General features: G+C 45.7%; 3 protein-coding genes and 1 long non-coding RNA gene across 4 annotated transcripts in view; 3 read left to right on the top strand and 1 right to left on the bottom strand.

The window, feature by feature from the left end:
• LOC109977682 (calpain-1 catalytic subunit) overlaps positions 1-6,330 on the top strand; it is a 12,475-nt gene extending 6,145 nt beyond the window's left edge. Inside the window, exons 6-19 of the mRNA XM_065955662.1 lie at positions 1,460-1,543; positions 1,629-1,714; positions 1,834-1,908; positions 2,062-2,219; positions 2,653-2,822; positions 2,931-2,942; positions 3,038-3,249; positions 4,668-4,707; positions 5,112-5,177; positions 5,357-5,414; positions 5,492-5,556; positions 5,838-5,906; positions 6,058-6,136; positions 6,215-6,330. Coding sequence (XP_065811734.1) covers positions 1,460-1,543; positions 1,629-1,714; positions 1,834-1,908; positions 2,062-2,219; positions 2,653-2,822; positions 2,931-2,942; positions 3,038-3,249; positions 4,668-4,707; positions 5,112-5,177; positions 5,357-5,414; positions 5,492-5,556; positions 5,838-5,906; positions 6,058-6,136; positions 6,215-6,330 — 1,290 coding nt within the window. The remainder of the gene's footprint in view (positions 1-1,459; positions 1,544-1,628; positions 1,715-1,833; positions 1,909-2,061; positions 2,220-2,652; positions 2,823-2,930; positions 2,943-3,037; positions 3,250-4,667; positions 4,708-5,111; positions 5,178-5,356; positions 5,415-5,491; positions 5,557-5,837; positions 5,907-6,057; positions 6,137-6,214) is intronic.
• A 2,954-nt stretch (positions 6,331-9,284) lies between these two features.
• LOC136180569 (uncharacterized) lies at positions 9,285-12,432 on the top strand. The gene is made up of 3 exons (XR_010667196.1): positions 9,285-9,420; positions 10,013-10,071; positions 10,220-12,432. It is a non-coding gene; the product is annotated as an uncharacterized lncRNA (long non-coding RNA).
• Positions 12,433-13,342: 910 nt separating this feature from the next.
• mrps28 (mitochondrial ribosomal protein S28) lies at positions 13,343-14,123 on the bottom strand. Its single transcript, XM_065960803.1, has one exon. It carries the CDS (start codon positions 14,096-14,098, stop codon positions 13,547-13,549), a length of 552 nt encoding a protein of 183 aa, XP_065816875.1. The 5' UTR covers positions 14,099-14,123; the 3' UTR covers positions 13,343-13,546.
• The window catches only part of sde2 (SDE2 telomere maintenance homolog (S. pombe)), a 3,137-nt gene continuing 2,233 nt past the window's right edge, over positions 14,097-15,000 (top strand). The window contains exon 1 of the mRNA XM_065955613.1: positions 14,097-14,145. Coding sequence (XP_065811685.1) covers positions 14,097-14,145 — 49 coding nt within the window. The remainder of the gene's footprint in view (positions 14,146-15,000) is intronic.

Below are 15,000 nucleotides of genomic sequence, written 5' to 3'. Positions count from 1 at the left end.
ATATACACATACACACACATACACACACATATCATTAAACTATGTTTAATCAACTCGGGGGGCACCACCCTGAAATCAGGGAAATATAATCAAAATATCACTCAAATCAGTCTCAAATTAGTTATTTAATTACTAATATTATTAATAATTAATAACTATTTTTAATAAATTGAAGGCGTGAAATCTGTACACAAAGCCCTTGCACCCAGCTTATATCACAATGTAAATACACCAGTAATAACAAACAAGTTCAGTAACTGTTACTTAAACACCAGAAAGCCAGTGGCCGGACTTTGATTCAACGGCGGGTACACTGGTCTTTCTGATTGTGAAAGCCGTTGACTGAAGGTAAACTAGCATAGCATTAAACACATAGACGAACACAGCAGTTCATTACAATAAAACAAATGCAGTAGCTTACAACAGATAATAAACAGAATGTGACGTCAACAATGATGCATAATTATCAGTGGTTATAAAAGAAACATAACTATTTCTGAAACTATTTCTAAACTATTTTTAAACTATTTCTGAAACTATTTCTGCCCAGACCAAAGCTCTTACTTGGGGTAACTCCTGGTGATCGTTGCAAAGTTGGTTAGATCGTCACTCTGTTGAATGTTAAATCAACAGATTCAGGCAGGTTTCCTTCGTGGCAGATGTAGGAGGAGGGTAGCAGGATTCAGATCTTCGACCAGAGCGCTGCTCTATAGGGTCTTCTGGTTGCAGGAGCCAAGTTCTTTATGTGTCCTTGTGGATTCAGGGATCAGTGGGCTTCCTTCAGCGCTCCTGTCCAGTTGCGTTCAATGACGTCTTACGAAAAATCAAAGGAAAGAAACTCTTCTTTTTGCTCGAACCTGATAGCATCTGATTGCGCCCAAAACTCCTAAAAAATATGCCGTGGAAGTAGTCAGCTGATGGAAGCCCTCTGATGCTTGAATTCAGCATGTGAAGAGCTACCTATACTGAGCACCTCAGCTCTGGAGTTTAACTTATGTAAGCCAAGAGGAGGAAAGGCTTTGTCTCGAATGATGGAGTCCATCATATGGAGAGGGTATCCTCTGGTGTCAGCAGACCACACTTGAAGAGAAAGAGCAATGCGAGGTGATTGCTTTTAAGGATTGGAGCTGCCTGTGAGTTTACCTCAGGCCTCCTCCAATGAGGATAGAGAATTCAGACACCCCACCCCCCCACTTTTCACACCTATTTGTTAGTTTCTGTTGGGGGGTGTTAGGCTAAGACCCCTTTGTTTAGTTGCCTCCAAAATAACTCTAGTCAGGCTTGAGAACTGTGATACAGGCCTGAGTCCTTTGTCCAGCACACATGGCTGAGGCCCAACACATATATACATATACACACACACACACACACACACACACACACACACATATCTCCTTTCAAACGTAGGGTTAGGGAATAAATCATTTGTCCGTCTGATGTGTCGACTGTTGATCCTCAGATCACCAGCGCCTTAGACATGGAGGCGGTGACCTTCAAGAAGCTGGTCAAAGGCCACGCCTACTCTGTGACCGGGCTCAGACAGGTGAGTTCAGCTGTCAGCATCACACCGAACAGCAGGACCTCTGTGCGTCTGTGCTGGACTCTAGATGTGTGTGTCCTCTCTGCAGGTGGATTATCGAGGCCGTCAGGAGCGTCTGATCCGGATCAGGAACCCGTGGGGTCAGGTGGAGTGGACTGGAGCGTGGAGCGACAAGTCAGTGTTCACCTTACACAACGCTTTAATGAGAGAGTCCCAGCAGGGAGAGAGACTAACCTGTGTGTGTGTGTGTGTGTGTGTGTGTGTGTGTGTGTGTGTGTGTGTGTGTGTGTCAGCTCGTCAGAGTGGAGCTCCATCGACTCTGCAGAGAAAGACGAGATGATGTGCAAGATGGAGGACGGAGAGTTCTGGTACGTTTCTGTCATACTCGGTATATAAAGATGGACGACAGACATCTCACAGAAAGTGAAGCCGAAACATTCAGCAGCTTCTCCTGCTGTCCGGCTGCAGAATATGTAGCTCCGCCCCCTCCATGTGAAGTGTTGTGTGTGTGTGTGTCTCAGGATGTCTTTCCAGGAGTTCCTCCGCCAGTTCTCCAGACTGGAGATCTGTAATCTGACCCCGGACGCCCTCAGTCAGGACACCTCCTTCTGGACCACCACCACGTACCAGGGCAGCTGGAGGAGAGGGAGCACAGCGGGGGGCTGCAGGAACCACCCCAGTGAGGAAGGGGGGGGACTTAAACATTATTCTGTCTGAGTTTGTAAACTCAGACTCGAGTCGCTGGTGTCATGATTTTACTTCCCTATCAGACGGCGGCGCCCACGACCTCGGTTTCAGAGCACCTCTCACCAGCGCTCACTGTTGCTAGGTTACGAAAGTAAACTTCTCCTTCCCTCTGTAACATCCGTTAGCCTCCGTCTCTTCCGCCGTTGTTGTCGACAAAGCTGATGTTGTAAGTCCCGCCCCTTCCTGATTGTGATTGGTCAGTGAGGAAGAGGTGACATTGATGAGCGTGGCGACCTTTGAGCCTTCTGATGACGCGGGGCGAGCGCAGACTTATTTTTGTTTCAATAACCTGGATTCAAAATAATAATAAACAGTCACAGCGTGCTGTCCTCTATGCTGACTCCATATCCCATGATGCTTTGCAGACACCTTCTGGATCAACCCTCAGTATAAGATCAGTCTGCTGGAGGAGGACGATGACCCCGAGGACGACGAGGCCGCCTGCAGCTTCCTGGTGGCTCTGATGCAGAAAGACCGCCGCCGCTTCCGCCGCCATGGGCAGGACGTGCACACCATCGGGTTCGCCGTCTACGAGGTCAGAGGTCACAGAGATTATATGTTGCTGTAAAAGCATAATGTAGATGAACATACTGACCACCAACACATACATAGTGTAACTCTTCTTCTGTGGTTTTATTTACAGATTCCAGAGGAGGTGAGTCTGCCTTCAACACGTTAAACAAATTCATTAAATCAAACGTTGAAATGAAACTCGCCGTTTGTGTGACCTCTCGTCCGCGTGTCCGTCAGTACCGCGGCTGTCCCAGCGTCCACCTGAAGAAGGACTTCTTCCTGCGTCACTCGTCGTGCGCTCGCTCAGAGACCTTCATCAACCTGCGAGAGGTGAGCGCCAGGCTCCGCCTCCCGCCCGGCGAGTACCTGATCGTCCCGTCCACCTTTGAGCCCTCGAAGGAGGCCGACTTCGTCCTGAGGGTGTTCACGGAGAAACAGTCGGAGACGGAGTGAGTCCAACAGAGACACAAACAGACACACACACACACACACACACACACACACACAGACACACACAGACACACACAGACACACAGACACACACACACACACACACACACACACACACACACACACACACACACACAGACACACAGACACACACACACACACACACAGACACACACACACACACATACACACACACACACAGACAGACACACAGACACACACACACACACACACAGACACACAGACACACACACACACAGACACACACACACACACACACACACACACACACACACACAGACACACAGACACACAGACACACACACACACACACACACACACAGACACATACACACACACACACACACAGACACACAGACACACACACACACATACACACACACAGACACACACACACACACACACAGACACACAGACACACACACACACACAGAGACACACACACACACACACACACACACACACACACTCACACACACACACACACACACACACACACACAGACACACAGACACACACACACACACAGAGACACACACACACACACACACACACACACACACACACATACAGACACACACACACACACACACACACACACACACACAGACACACACACACACACACACACACACACACACACAGACACACACACACACACACACACACACACACACACAGACACACACACACGCACACAGACACACACACACAGACACACACACACACACACACACACACACAGACACACACACACACACACACACACACACAAATTTTAAAGATTTAATTTGTGCCTTTAATGGACAGAGACAGAGAGAGTGGGGAATGACATGCGGGAAAGGAGACACAGGTGGGATTCGAACCAGGGCTGGCCGCTCTAACCACTGCCCCACCAGTACCTCTGATTTATTGATTTTAGGGAAGTCTGATCCTGTATTTGATCATGTCTATAAACCCCTCTATTTCAGCCCTGCTCAGAACAGGCTGTTTCTATATCTGTACCTTTAAATATGTAAATGAGCTGTGTCTGACCACGCCCCCTCTCTGGAAGGGCTTGGGTGTACTCGGTCTTTCTCGCTCCATGTCCTATTGTTTACGGTGAGAAGGCAGACTCAGAGGGCAGAACAAACACCTAGCTGTGGGAGTGTCACCCACCTGGGGGAGGGGCTACTGCCCTTTGTGATGTCATGAAGGGAAAATCTCCAAACGGCCTGTTTGAGCACACATTTTCTGAAAAGTGGAGCAGGCAGAAGACGGAGAGGATGGACTTTTCTCATCATTGGGGGGTTTGTAGACGGACTAGAGACACATGTTAGAGTTAGAGGAACATGGAGAAGAGGATTTTAATTTGTCACCTTTAATCAAGTTGTTGACAGTTTGTGTTTCTTTGCAGGGAGATGGACGATGAGGTCGTGGCAAACTTTGAAGAAGAGGTAAAAATGTCTTTAACTCTTATCTTATTATAGGGAGGCTATAGGTTTTTCCTGACTCAGAACGACATCCAGGTATGTCGTGCAAAGATTTGTGTAAATCAGTGAACTTCTTCTTGTGATGAAAGATACAACAGAAAACTAATGTACTTGGTCTTTGTAATGTTTGTTTTTCTTTTTTTTTCAAAATCCAAAACAAAAAACGGCAACCAGAATTTACATTTTCTGTAACCCGGCCCCGCTCTGTGGTCACATCTTTACCCTCGATTTATCCATAAACCTGCTGATTAACAAAAAGAAGGACATGTTTAATCCCTTTTTTATTATCTCATAGCTTCCTCTCTTTGTGTTGTGCTGACCTTTGACCTTTGACCTTTGAGCCCAGGCTCTTCTTCTTCTGTGTGCAGGACGACGTGTCAGAGAGCGACGTGGACGACTCGTTCAGGTCCATGTTCGCTCAGCTGTCCGGAGACGTGAGTTTAACCACAGAAGAAGAAAATACAATAATATGTGACACGACAGGCCGTTAAACCAGAACGTGTGTGTGTGTGTGTGTGTGTGTGTGTGTGTGTGTGTGTGTGTGTGTGTGTGTGTGTGTGTGTGTGTGTGTGTGTGTGTGTGTGTGTGTGTGTGTGTGTGTGTGTGTGATCAGGACATGGAGATCTCAGTGAGGGAGCTCAGGACGATCCTGAACAGAGTCGTCTCTAAACGTGAGTCGTCCTCTTCTCGTCCTAAACATCTTGTTTTAAATAATGAAATCTTTAATGCTGCTGCTGGTTCTTCACAGACCGAGACCTGCAGACTGACGGCTTCAGCATGGAGTCCTGCAGAGCCATGGTGGGCCTCATGGACGTATCCTGAACCCCTAACCCCACAACATGTTAGCCCTGTTCAGACCGCTGTTCAAAGTGAACTCGAAACTCAATGTGACCTCACAGACTGGGACACCGATATGACATCATCACAGAATCAATATGAACGTACAAAGACGTGTTGGCAGCTCAGCTTAGTTACGGCGGTCTGACAGAGTTTAGCCCCCCCCCGGCTGTAGTTGAACTGTTTGTCCTTCCTGCTCATTCTTCTTCTTCTTCTGTGGTGTAAATGGAAACATATCGACCTTGACCTGAGCTCAGAAAGACGGCAGCGCTCGGCTCGGTCTGCTGGAGTTTCAGGTTCTCTGGAACAAGATCAGGAAGTGGCTGGTAGGTTCTGACCGTGTTTGTTCAGATGATGATGGATTCAGAGTTTGGATTAAAGCTTCAGCGCGGTCATCGTCCTCCTGAGCGCTGAACGCGGCCTCCTGAACAGCTTGTGCTAACAGCTCGTGCTAACAGCTGCTCTGTCTCTGTTCAGGGGATCTTCAGAGACTTCGATCTGGATAAGTCCGGCTGCATGAGCTCCTATGAGATGCGCCTGGCTTTAGAAAATGGAGGTAAGTGAGGATGATGATGACACAACATAAATAATACTACAGAGTGTTTGATGAAGCTGACCTGAGATCTGTACGCAGGGTTCAAACTGAACAACAAGCTGTATCAGATGCTGGTCGCTCGATACGCCGACAACGAGATCATCGACTTCGACAACTTCACCTGCTGCCTGGTCAAACTGGAGGCCATGTCCTGAGGCTCTGCATGTGTTCATAAATCATCCTCCTCTGTGACTAAAAGGTCTCATTTTGAGCCAGTCAGGGACAAAAACAGATCGAGATCGTTTGCTCTGGTCTGAATCAGGGACCACTTTGCTCCATTGTTGCATAATTACCTCAAGTTTGCTCAGATGTGTAGATTGTAGCTGTGGTGGTCTGACAGATGTGTAGATTGTGGTTGCTGTGGTGGTCTGACAGATGTGTAGATTGTGGTTGCTGTGGTGGTCTGACAGATGTGTAGATTGTGGTTGCTGTGGTGGTCTGACAGATGTGTAGATTGTAGCTGTGGTGGTCTGACAGATGTGTAGATTGTAGCTGCTGTGGTGGTCTGACAGATGTGTAGATTGTAGCTGTGGTGGTCTGACAGATGTGTAGATTGTGGTTGCTGTGGTGGTCTGACAGATGTGTAGATTGTAGCTGTGGTGGTCTGACAGATGTGTAGATTGTAGTTGCTGTGGTGGTCTGACAGATGTGTAGATTGTAGTTGCTGTGGTGGTCTGACAGATGTGTAGATTGTGGTTGCTGTGGTGGTCTGACAGATGTGTAGATTGTGGTTGCTGTGGTGGTCTGACAGATGTGTAGATTGTAGCTGTGGTGGTCTGACAGATGTGTAGATTGTATCTGCTGTGGTGGTCTGACAGATGTGTAGATTGTATCTGCTGTGGTGGTCTGACAGATGTGTAGATTGTATCTGCTGTGGTGGTCTGACAGATGTGTAGATTGTAGCTGTGGTGGTCTGACAGATGTGTAGATTGTAGCTGTGGTGGTCTGACAGATGTGTAGATTGTATCTGCTGTGGTGGTCTGACAGATGTGTAGATTGTAGCTGTGGTGGTCTGACAGATGTGTAGATTGTAGTTGCTGTGGTGGTCTGACAGATGTGTAGATTGTAGTTGCTGTGGTGGTCTGACAGATATGTAGATTGTGGTTGCTGTGGTGGTCTGACAGATGTGTAGATTGTGGTTGCTGTGGTGGTCTGACAGATGTGTAGATTGTAGCTGTGGTGGCCTGACAGATGTGTAGATTGTATCTGCTGTGGTGGTCTGACAGATGTGTAGATTGTAGCTGTGGTGGTCTGACAGATGTGTAGATTGTGTCTGCTGTGGTGGTCTGACAGATGTGTAGATTGTATCTGCTGTGGTGGTCTGACAGATGTGTAGATTGTAGCTGTGGTGGTCTGACAGATGTGTAGATTGTAGCTGTGGTGGTCTGACAGATGTGTAGATTGTAGCTGTGGTGGTCTGACAGATGTGTAGATTGTGGTTGCTGTGGTGGTCTGACAGATGTGTAGATTGTAGCTGTGGTGGTCTGACAGATGTGTAGATTGTAGCTGTGGTGGTCTGACAGATGTGTAGATTGTATCTGTGGTGGTCTGACAGATGTGTAGATTGTGGTTGCTGTGGTGGTCTGACAGATGTGTAGATTGTAGCTGTGGTGGCCTGACAGATGTGTAGATTGTATCTGCTGTGGTGGTCTGACAGATGTGTAGATTGTAGCTGTGGTGGTCTGACAGATGTGTAGATTGTGTCTGCTGTGGTGGTCTGACAGATGTGTAGATTGTATCTGCTGTGGTGGTCTGACAGATGTGTAGATTGTAGCTGTGGTGGTCTGACAGATGTGTAGATTGTATCTGCTGTGGTGGTCTGACAGATGTGTAGATTGTAGCTGTGGTGGTCTGACAGATGTGTAGATTGTATCTGCTGTGGTGGTCTGACAGATGTGTAGATTGTAGCTGTGGTGGTCTGACAGATGTGTAGATTGTAGTTGCTGTGGTGGTCTGACAGATGTGTAGATTGTAGCTGTGGTGGTCTGACAGATGTGTAGATTGTAGTTGTGGTGGTCTGACAGATGTGTAGATTGTAGTTGCTGTGGTGGTCTGACAGATGTGTAGATTGTAGTTGCTGTGGTGGTCTGACAGATATGTAGATTGTGGTTGCTGTGGTGGTCTGACAGATGTGTAGATTGTGGTTGCTGTGGTGGTCTGACAGATGTGTAGATTGTAGCTGTGGTGGCCTGACAGATGTGTAGATTGTATCTGCTGTGGTGGTCTGACAGATGTGTAGATTGTAGCTGTGGTGGTCTGACAGATGTGTAGATTGTGTCTGCTGTGGTGGTCTGACAGATGTGTAGATTGTATCTGCTGTGGTGGTCTGACAGATGTGTAGATTGTAGCTGTGGTGGTCTGACAGATGTGTAGATTGTAGCTGTGGTGGTCTGACAGATGTGTAGATTGTAGCTGTGGTGGTCTGACAGATGTGTAGATTGTGGTTGCTGTGGTGGTCTGACAGATGTGTAGATTGTAGCTGTGGTGGTCTGACAGATGTGTAGATTGTAGCTGTGGTGGTCTGACAGATGTGTAGATTGTATCTGTGGTGGTCTGACAGATGTGTAGATTGTGGTTGCTGTGGTGGTCTGACAGATGTGTAGATTGTAGCTGTGGTGGCCTGACAGATGTGTAGATTGTATCTGCTGTGGTGGTCTGACAGATGTGTAGATTGTAGCTGTGGTGGTCTGACAGATGTGTAGATTGTGTCTGCTGTGGTGGTCTGACAGATGTGTAGATTGTAGCTGTGGTGGTCTGACAGATGTGTAGATTGTAGCTGTGGTGGTCTGACAGATGTGTAGATTGTAGGGGTGTAAAGGTACACGTACTCGGACCGGACCGTTTTGGTACAGGGCCTTCGGTCCGGTCCGCATGCGGACGCATGAACAGAACAGAAGTGCTTTAATCTGTGTTCCCACACAGACCGCAAAGCGGAAGCACACCTCAGTGTGAAGCAAGGCTGCGGCCGCTGGTATGGGACACAACTTTTAGTTAGTAAATTGTAAAAAAGTTCAAACATAAACTGTGCAGATTACTAGTTCCTCGAGCCCTGTCGGTTTGGACAGTTGCATATATCGGGATGGAGTTCTCTTTACGGACTGACTCTTAAATTTCGTTTTCATTTTCAGCAATGATCCTGCTCCAGCAGTGCTGCTGCGCAAAAGGGGAGACACGTCTGTGTGGGAGCATAACCTGCAGCACGATAGAATGAACACCCTCCCTCCCCAACAGACAGCCTTTTGCTAGTAATTCTGAACGGGCCAAAGCCACAACAAATGCTGTTAAAGTTCTTATATCAACAGAGGGAAATATTTATAGTTCTGAGATGAAACTATACTTTCCAAGATGTGATTAGGTTTATTATGTGCTCAAAGATCATTCAAAAAACTGTTGCCTTCATAAACTAAAAGGTGTCAGTGAAATAAATATTTTTACTTATAGGCTATATTAATTACTTAATTTAATTCTAAAATATTTAATTTCATTCATATCTTTCATTTATTGGAGACTCTTTTGGTTGAAGGATGCAGCATAAGTTGGCTGCTGTTGGCTGCTGATTGTGTCTGCTGTGGTGGTCTGACAGATGTGTAGATTGTGTCTGTGGTGGTCTGACAGATGTGTAGATTGTGTCTGTGGTGGTCTGACAGATGTGTAGATTGTGTCTGTGGTGGTCTGACAGATGTGTAGATTGTGTCTGCTGTGGTGGTCTGACAGATGTGTAGATTGTGTCTGCTGTGGTGGTCTGACAGATGTGTAGATTGTGGTTGCTGTGGTGGTCTGACAGATGTGTAGATTGTAGCTCTGACCTTATCTCCTGTGGCTTTGTGTTTCTCTCAGAGACGTTCCAGGATCTGGACCGAGACGGGACAGGAAAAGCGGAGATGAACATCGTTGAGGTACAAAGCAGTAAAATTACTTTACTCACTCTCTGATGATTCATCTGAGCGCTGCAGAGAGACAACAGTTTACTTTGTTATGACTATCATGTTCTCTCTCTAATCTCTCCTTCCTCCTCCTCCTCTTCCTCCTCCTCCTCCTCCTCAGTGGCTCTGTGTGACCATGTGTGGCTGAACAAACAACCAGAACCTGAACTTCAAAGTGCCTCCAACAGGAAGAAAACAGGAACCAGTCCCGACAAACACCGCACTGTGTTGCACAGACCTACAGTAACACTACAGTAACACTACAGTAACACTACAGCAACATTACAGTAACACTACAGTAACACTAAAGCAACACTACAGCAACATTACAGCAACACTACAGTAACACTACAGTAACACTAAAGCAACACTACAGCAACACTACAGTAAGACTACAGTAACACTAAAGCAACACTACAGCAACATTACAGTAAGACTACAGCAACACTACAGTAAGACTACAGCAACATTACAGTAACACTAAAGCAACACTACAGCAACATTACAGTAACACTACAGCAATATTACAGTAACACTACAGCAATATTACAGCAACACTACAGCAACATTACAGTAACACTAAAGCAACACTACAGCAACATTACAGCAATATTACAGTAACACTACAGTAAGACTACAGTTACACTACAGTAACATTACAGTAACACTAAAGCAACACTACAGCAACATTACAGCAATATTACAGTAACACTACAGTAACACTACAGTAACACTACAGTAACATTACAGTAACACTACAGCAATATTACAGTAACACTACAGTAAGACTACAGTTACACTACAGTAAGACTACAATAAGACTACAGTAAGACTACAGTAAGACTACAATAAGACTACAGTAACACTACAGTTACACTACAGTAAGACTACAATAAGACTACAGTAAGACTACAGTAAGACTACAATAAGACTACAGTAACACTACAGTAAGACTACAGTTACACTACAGTAAGACTACAATAAGACTACAGTAAGACTACAGTAAGACTACAATAAGACTACAGTAACACTACAGTAACACTACAGTAACACTACAGTAAGACTACAATAAGACTACAGTAACACTACAGTTACACTACAGTAAGACTACAGCAACATTACAGTAACACTACAGTAAGACTACAATAACACTACAGTAACACTACAGTAAGACTACAGTAAGACTACAATAAGACTACAGTAAGACTACAGTAAGACTACAGTAAGACTATGATAACACTACAGTAACACTACAGTAAGACTACAATAAGACTACAGTAACACTACAGTTACACTACAGTAAGACTACAGTAAGACTACAATAAGACTACAGTAACACTACAGTAAGACTACAATAAGACTACAGTAAGACTACAGTAAGACTACAGTTACACTACAGTAAGACTACAGTTACACTACAATAAGACTACAGTAAGACTACAGTTACACTACAGTAAGACTACAGTTACACTACAGTAAGACTACAATAAGACTACAGTAACACTACAGTAAGACTACAGTAAGACTACAGTATATTTAAGTGTTACTGTAGTACCGTGCTGACATCATCAGTCTTCCAGAATCCACAAACGATCACTGCTGCCAGAAACATCAAACATCAGGACGCTTCCTGCTTTAGTGCGAGAGTCACAATCAGACGATCATAAAGTATAAAAACTACAAACATGTCTGTGGCAGCGGTGAAACTCTACAGTACTACATATTTAAAGTACTCTTCATGCTTCAGTATCTGAGTCCTGAAGCCTGCTGCTTTATTTATTCAGCTCGCTGCAGATAGAGGGCGCTACAGCTCAGCTAACACTATAGGACCTCTCTATTTATTTCATTATGAGGCCGAGCTGCTTCCTGTCGCCTCAGTCACACCTCCACCTCTCCCCCTTGCAGACCTCACCTCACTTAAGGCTGCTAGATTCAGGCGATGCAGACTGACATGAGGGAGACTCGTCTCTCTGGAGACAGCAGCCCTCTGATTGGTGGAGAGACACAGGGTCACTACAAACCCGCAACTCTCCAAGCTGGCTCGCTAATATTAATGATAATAAAGATTCTATCTATCTAATGAACCAGGAACATCTGTGCGCTCTTCTCTCTCTTTCAACAAATACACACTCTGAAGGAGACCTTGGGGTGTGAGTGCGGATGATGGGACAGAGACCGCCTGTCCACAGCTCTGGGTTTAATCCCCCCTGAAACCAGAGGACAGTGAAGGCATCATCAGGTGGAGGCGTTCAGGGTCAGCTGGGTCAAACAAGCACTAATGTAGCAGAACCTCCAGCTTCATGTTTACACTGAATAAAAGAAACAGAACAAAGACTCTGTGTGTGTGTGTGTGTGTGTGTGTGTGTGTGATTTCATCCTATCGACTGTTTATAAGATGAGCTTCTAAAGAGCGTGATTCATACAGACGGCGAGCGCGTTTTTATATCAAAGGTGATCAACGGATCAGAGCGATCTAAAATCACTAATTATGAACTCAGGTTGTGAAATGTGAAACTTTCCCAACACCACGTTTTAAAACGATACGATCTTTTATTTTGAATCAAAAACTGCTGAAGCGTTAAACTACATCTTACTCAGCAGACGGGCAGGAGAGGAAAGAATGCATCAAGAACTGCAGGCGAACTCCTGCACACCCGTCTAAACGTTATCAATGTCTTTGTGCATTCTGATTTAGACTGCTGAGTTGGTGGATTTGTTACCTTGCTCAACGGTGCTCAGGAAGTGAACTGGCACCTCCCCAGCTACCAGACCAATTTTAACACTTAGTCAGCACTGGGACTGGAACCAGTTCCCAACCCAGGTCCCTGCAGACTGAGCGACTGCCAACCCCAAAATTAAGAAGTTCTCCAGTATAAGGTGCCTAGAACTTTTATTTGGTTGCCATGGTAACAATATTGCTTGATTTTTTTTCTATATATATATATATTCTCATAAAAACAATATTTAAAATTCTAGTATCATGAGCAGCTTTAAGTCTTTAAGTTGGTCTGGTAGCTGGAGAGAAGCCAGCCCCCCCCCCGCATGTCCACAGGGTCCTGTTTGAGCATGTGTGTGTAGCGTGTTCAACAACAGAGTGTAAAACCCTCACAGGGTTAATAAGACTTATCATCTTCTTCACTTCATTATAAAGTGATGTAATAACGTTACAAAAAGTTCTACTCCAACAGTATCTGATCTGTCATTGGTCAAACTGTCTTCAGAAGAAGGTGCTACAGACAAAAGGTTGTTGATATGATATTTATTATGTTTCTCTCACTCTTCTGTACAGTTTGTGGTTTAAAGACTCAGAATCAGTCTCACAGGTTGGTTTCCTCCAGAGGAACACGGACAGAAACGTTCAGGTTTATTCCTCCAGTTTGCTTCCTGCCAAACTCCGTTTAAAAATCGTCTGTTTTAAGCCTCAGTCGTCTCTGACAGTCTGTCCCGGTCAGTCCTGGTTCTGGTTGTCCCGGCCCTCCCTCACCTCCAGCGGACCCAGCAGGACGGCCTGGGCCTCCAGCAGCGTGGTGTCCACGGAGGCTCCCAGGAAGCGGGACGTGAGCTCCACATCCTGCAGCCGCAGACGGACCCTGCTGCCCCGCTGCAGCTTCTCTCCGTCCTCCGGCCTGCGGACCACACAGTGGAACTTCCCGCCAAAGTCTACGTACAGGTCGTCCTTGACCACGTGGTAGATCCTCCCGACCACCACCCTGTCTTTAGCCGGACCCATCTGCATGAGCGGGGACCGGCGGAGCAGCGAGGCGAAGCTCTCGTCCTTACCGGGGGAGGAGCCTCTGCGTCCGGCCGCGGAGCCCGCAGCCTCCCGCCGGAGCTCCGACTGCACGTCGAAGGCGGCAGCGAAGCCGGACCTGGGTGCCTGAGAGGCGGGCTGATCACTGCCGGAGGCCCCGCTGGAATCCGAGCTGAAGGAGCTCCGGATGAACCTGAACGGGGTAAACCGGACCCCACACCTGGACACAACCTTACACAAGGTCGCCATGTTGTCCAATAAAAACCAGCGAAGAAGACTTCCTCCTTTTGGTTCCGGTACTCGACGCTCTCACAGCGCCACCTAGCGGCTCCGGGAGTCTGCACCTCTTCTAGAAACAGCAATTATTTTACAAGAAATTGTCTCATTGAATCATTTTTTCCTGGTTAACACAACAAAAATGACATTTTGCACAAATTTGATAAAAATTCGATTAACAAGCTAAAAACTTTGAAACTTAAATTCCTGTAGACCTTTAAAACAGAAGAAAACATTGATCCTTGTGGAGAATCACTGCGGAACATATCGATGATAACGCACTCCTTTTGTAAAAACACTGAAACTACAGACCAAATGTTTTCCTCATATAATTTGGTTTGAATGGTAAACACAACAGGTCCCATCTGTCTGGAGACACTCTGTAACATTTGGTGTATTCATGGAGGACAAAGCGATGAACTGTTTATTGAAGTGATTTTGTGTTTAACTACGTTTTTCATCCTCACAAAGAAAGCTTTGAACTCGTCCCTCAGTTTTGCAGATTTCTTGAATGAATTTAAATTAAAATCCTTAAAACCAATGAAAGGAAAAATGACTGAAACATTTCCCCCTTGACTCAGAAACCTGATGTAACATTCTGTATCCCCTTGTAGATAAGATGATTTACTTTGAGATATTTTTATTAATTTATTTTCTTACTTGTTTTGTACATTTGAACAATTTCTATAAAAGTAAAAACTATACATTGTGGAAATACGGTGGCTGGGAAGTGCCAATCAAATAGACAAAGTGAGAAACAAGAAAGGGAATGTCCTGTGTGAGCACTTCGTACCAGCTGGTGGCGATAACGCGACAAAACCGCTAAAAAATACAAACATGAAGAAGAAGCAGAAGAGCAGAAGAGCCGCGCATGC

Source organism: Labrus bergylta, chromosome 1 (genome assembly GCF_963930695.1).
Source record: "Labrus bergylta chromosome 1, fLabBer1.1, whole genome shotgun sequence".
Lineage (NCBI taxonomy): Eukaryota > Metazoa > Chordata > Actinopteri > Labriformes > Labridae > Labrus > Labrus bergylta.
Note: the sequence above shows the minus strand (reverse complement) of the source record. Positions and strands in the feature narration are given on the sequence as shown.

Coding starts and splice junctions, on each gene's coding strand:
- mrps28 (XM_065960803.1), bottom strand. CDS start 14,098: ATGGCGACCTTGTGTAAGGTTGTGTCCAGGTGTGGGGTCCGGTTTACC.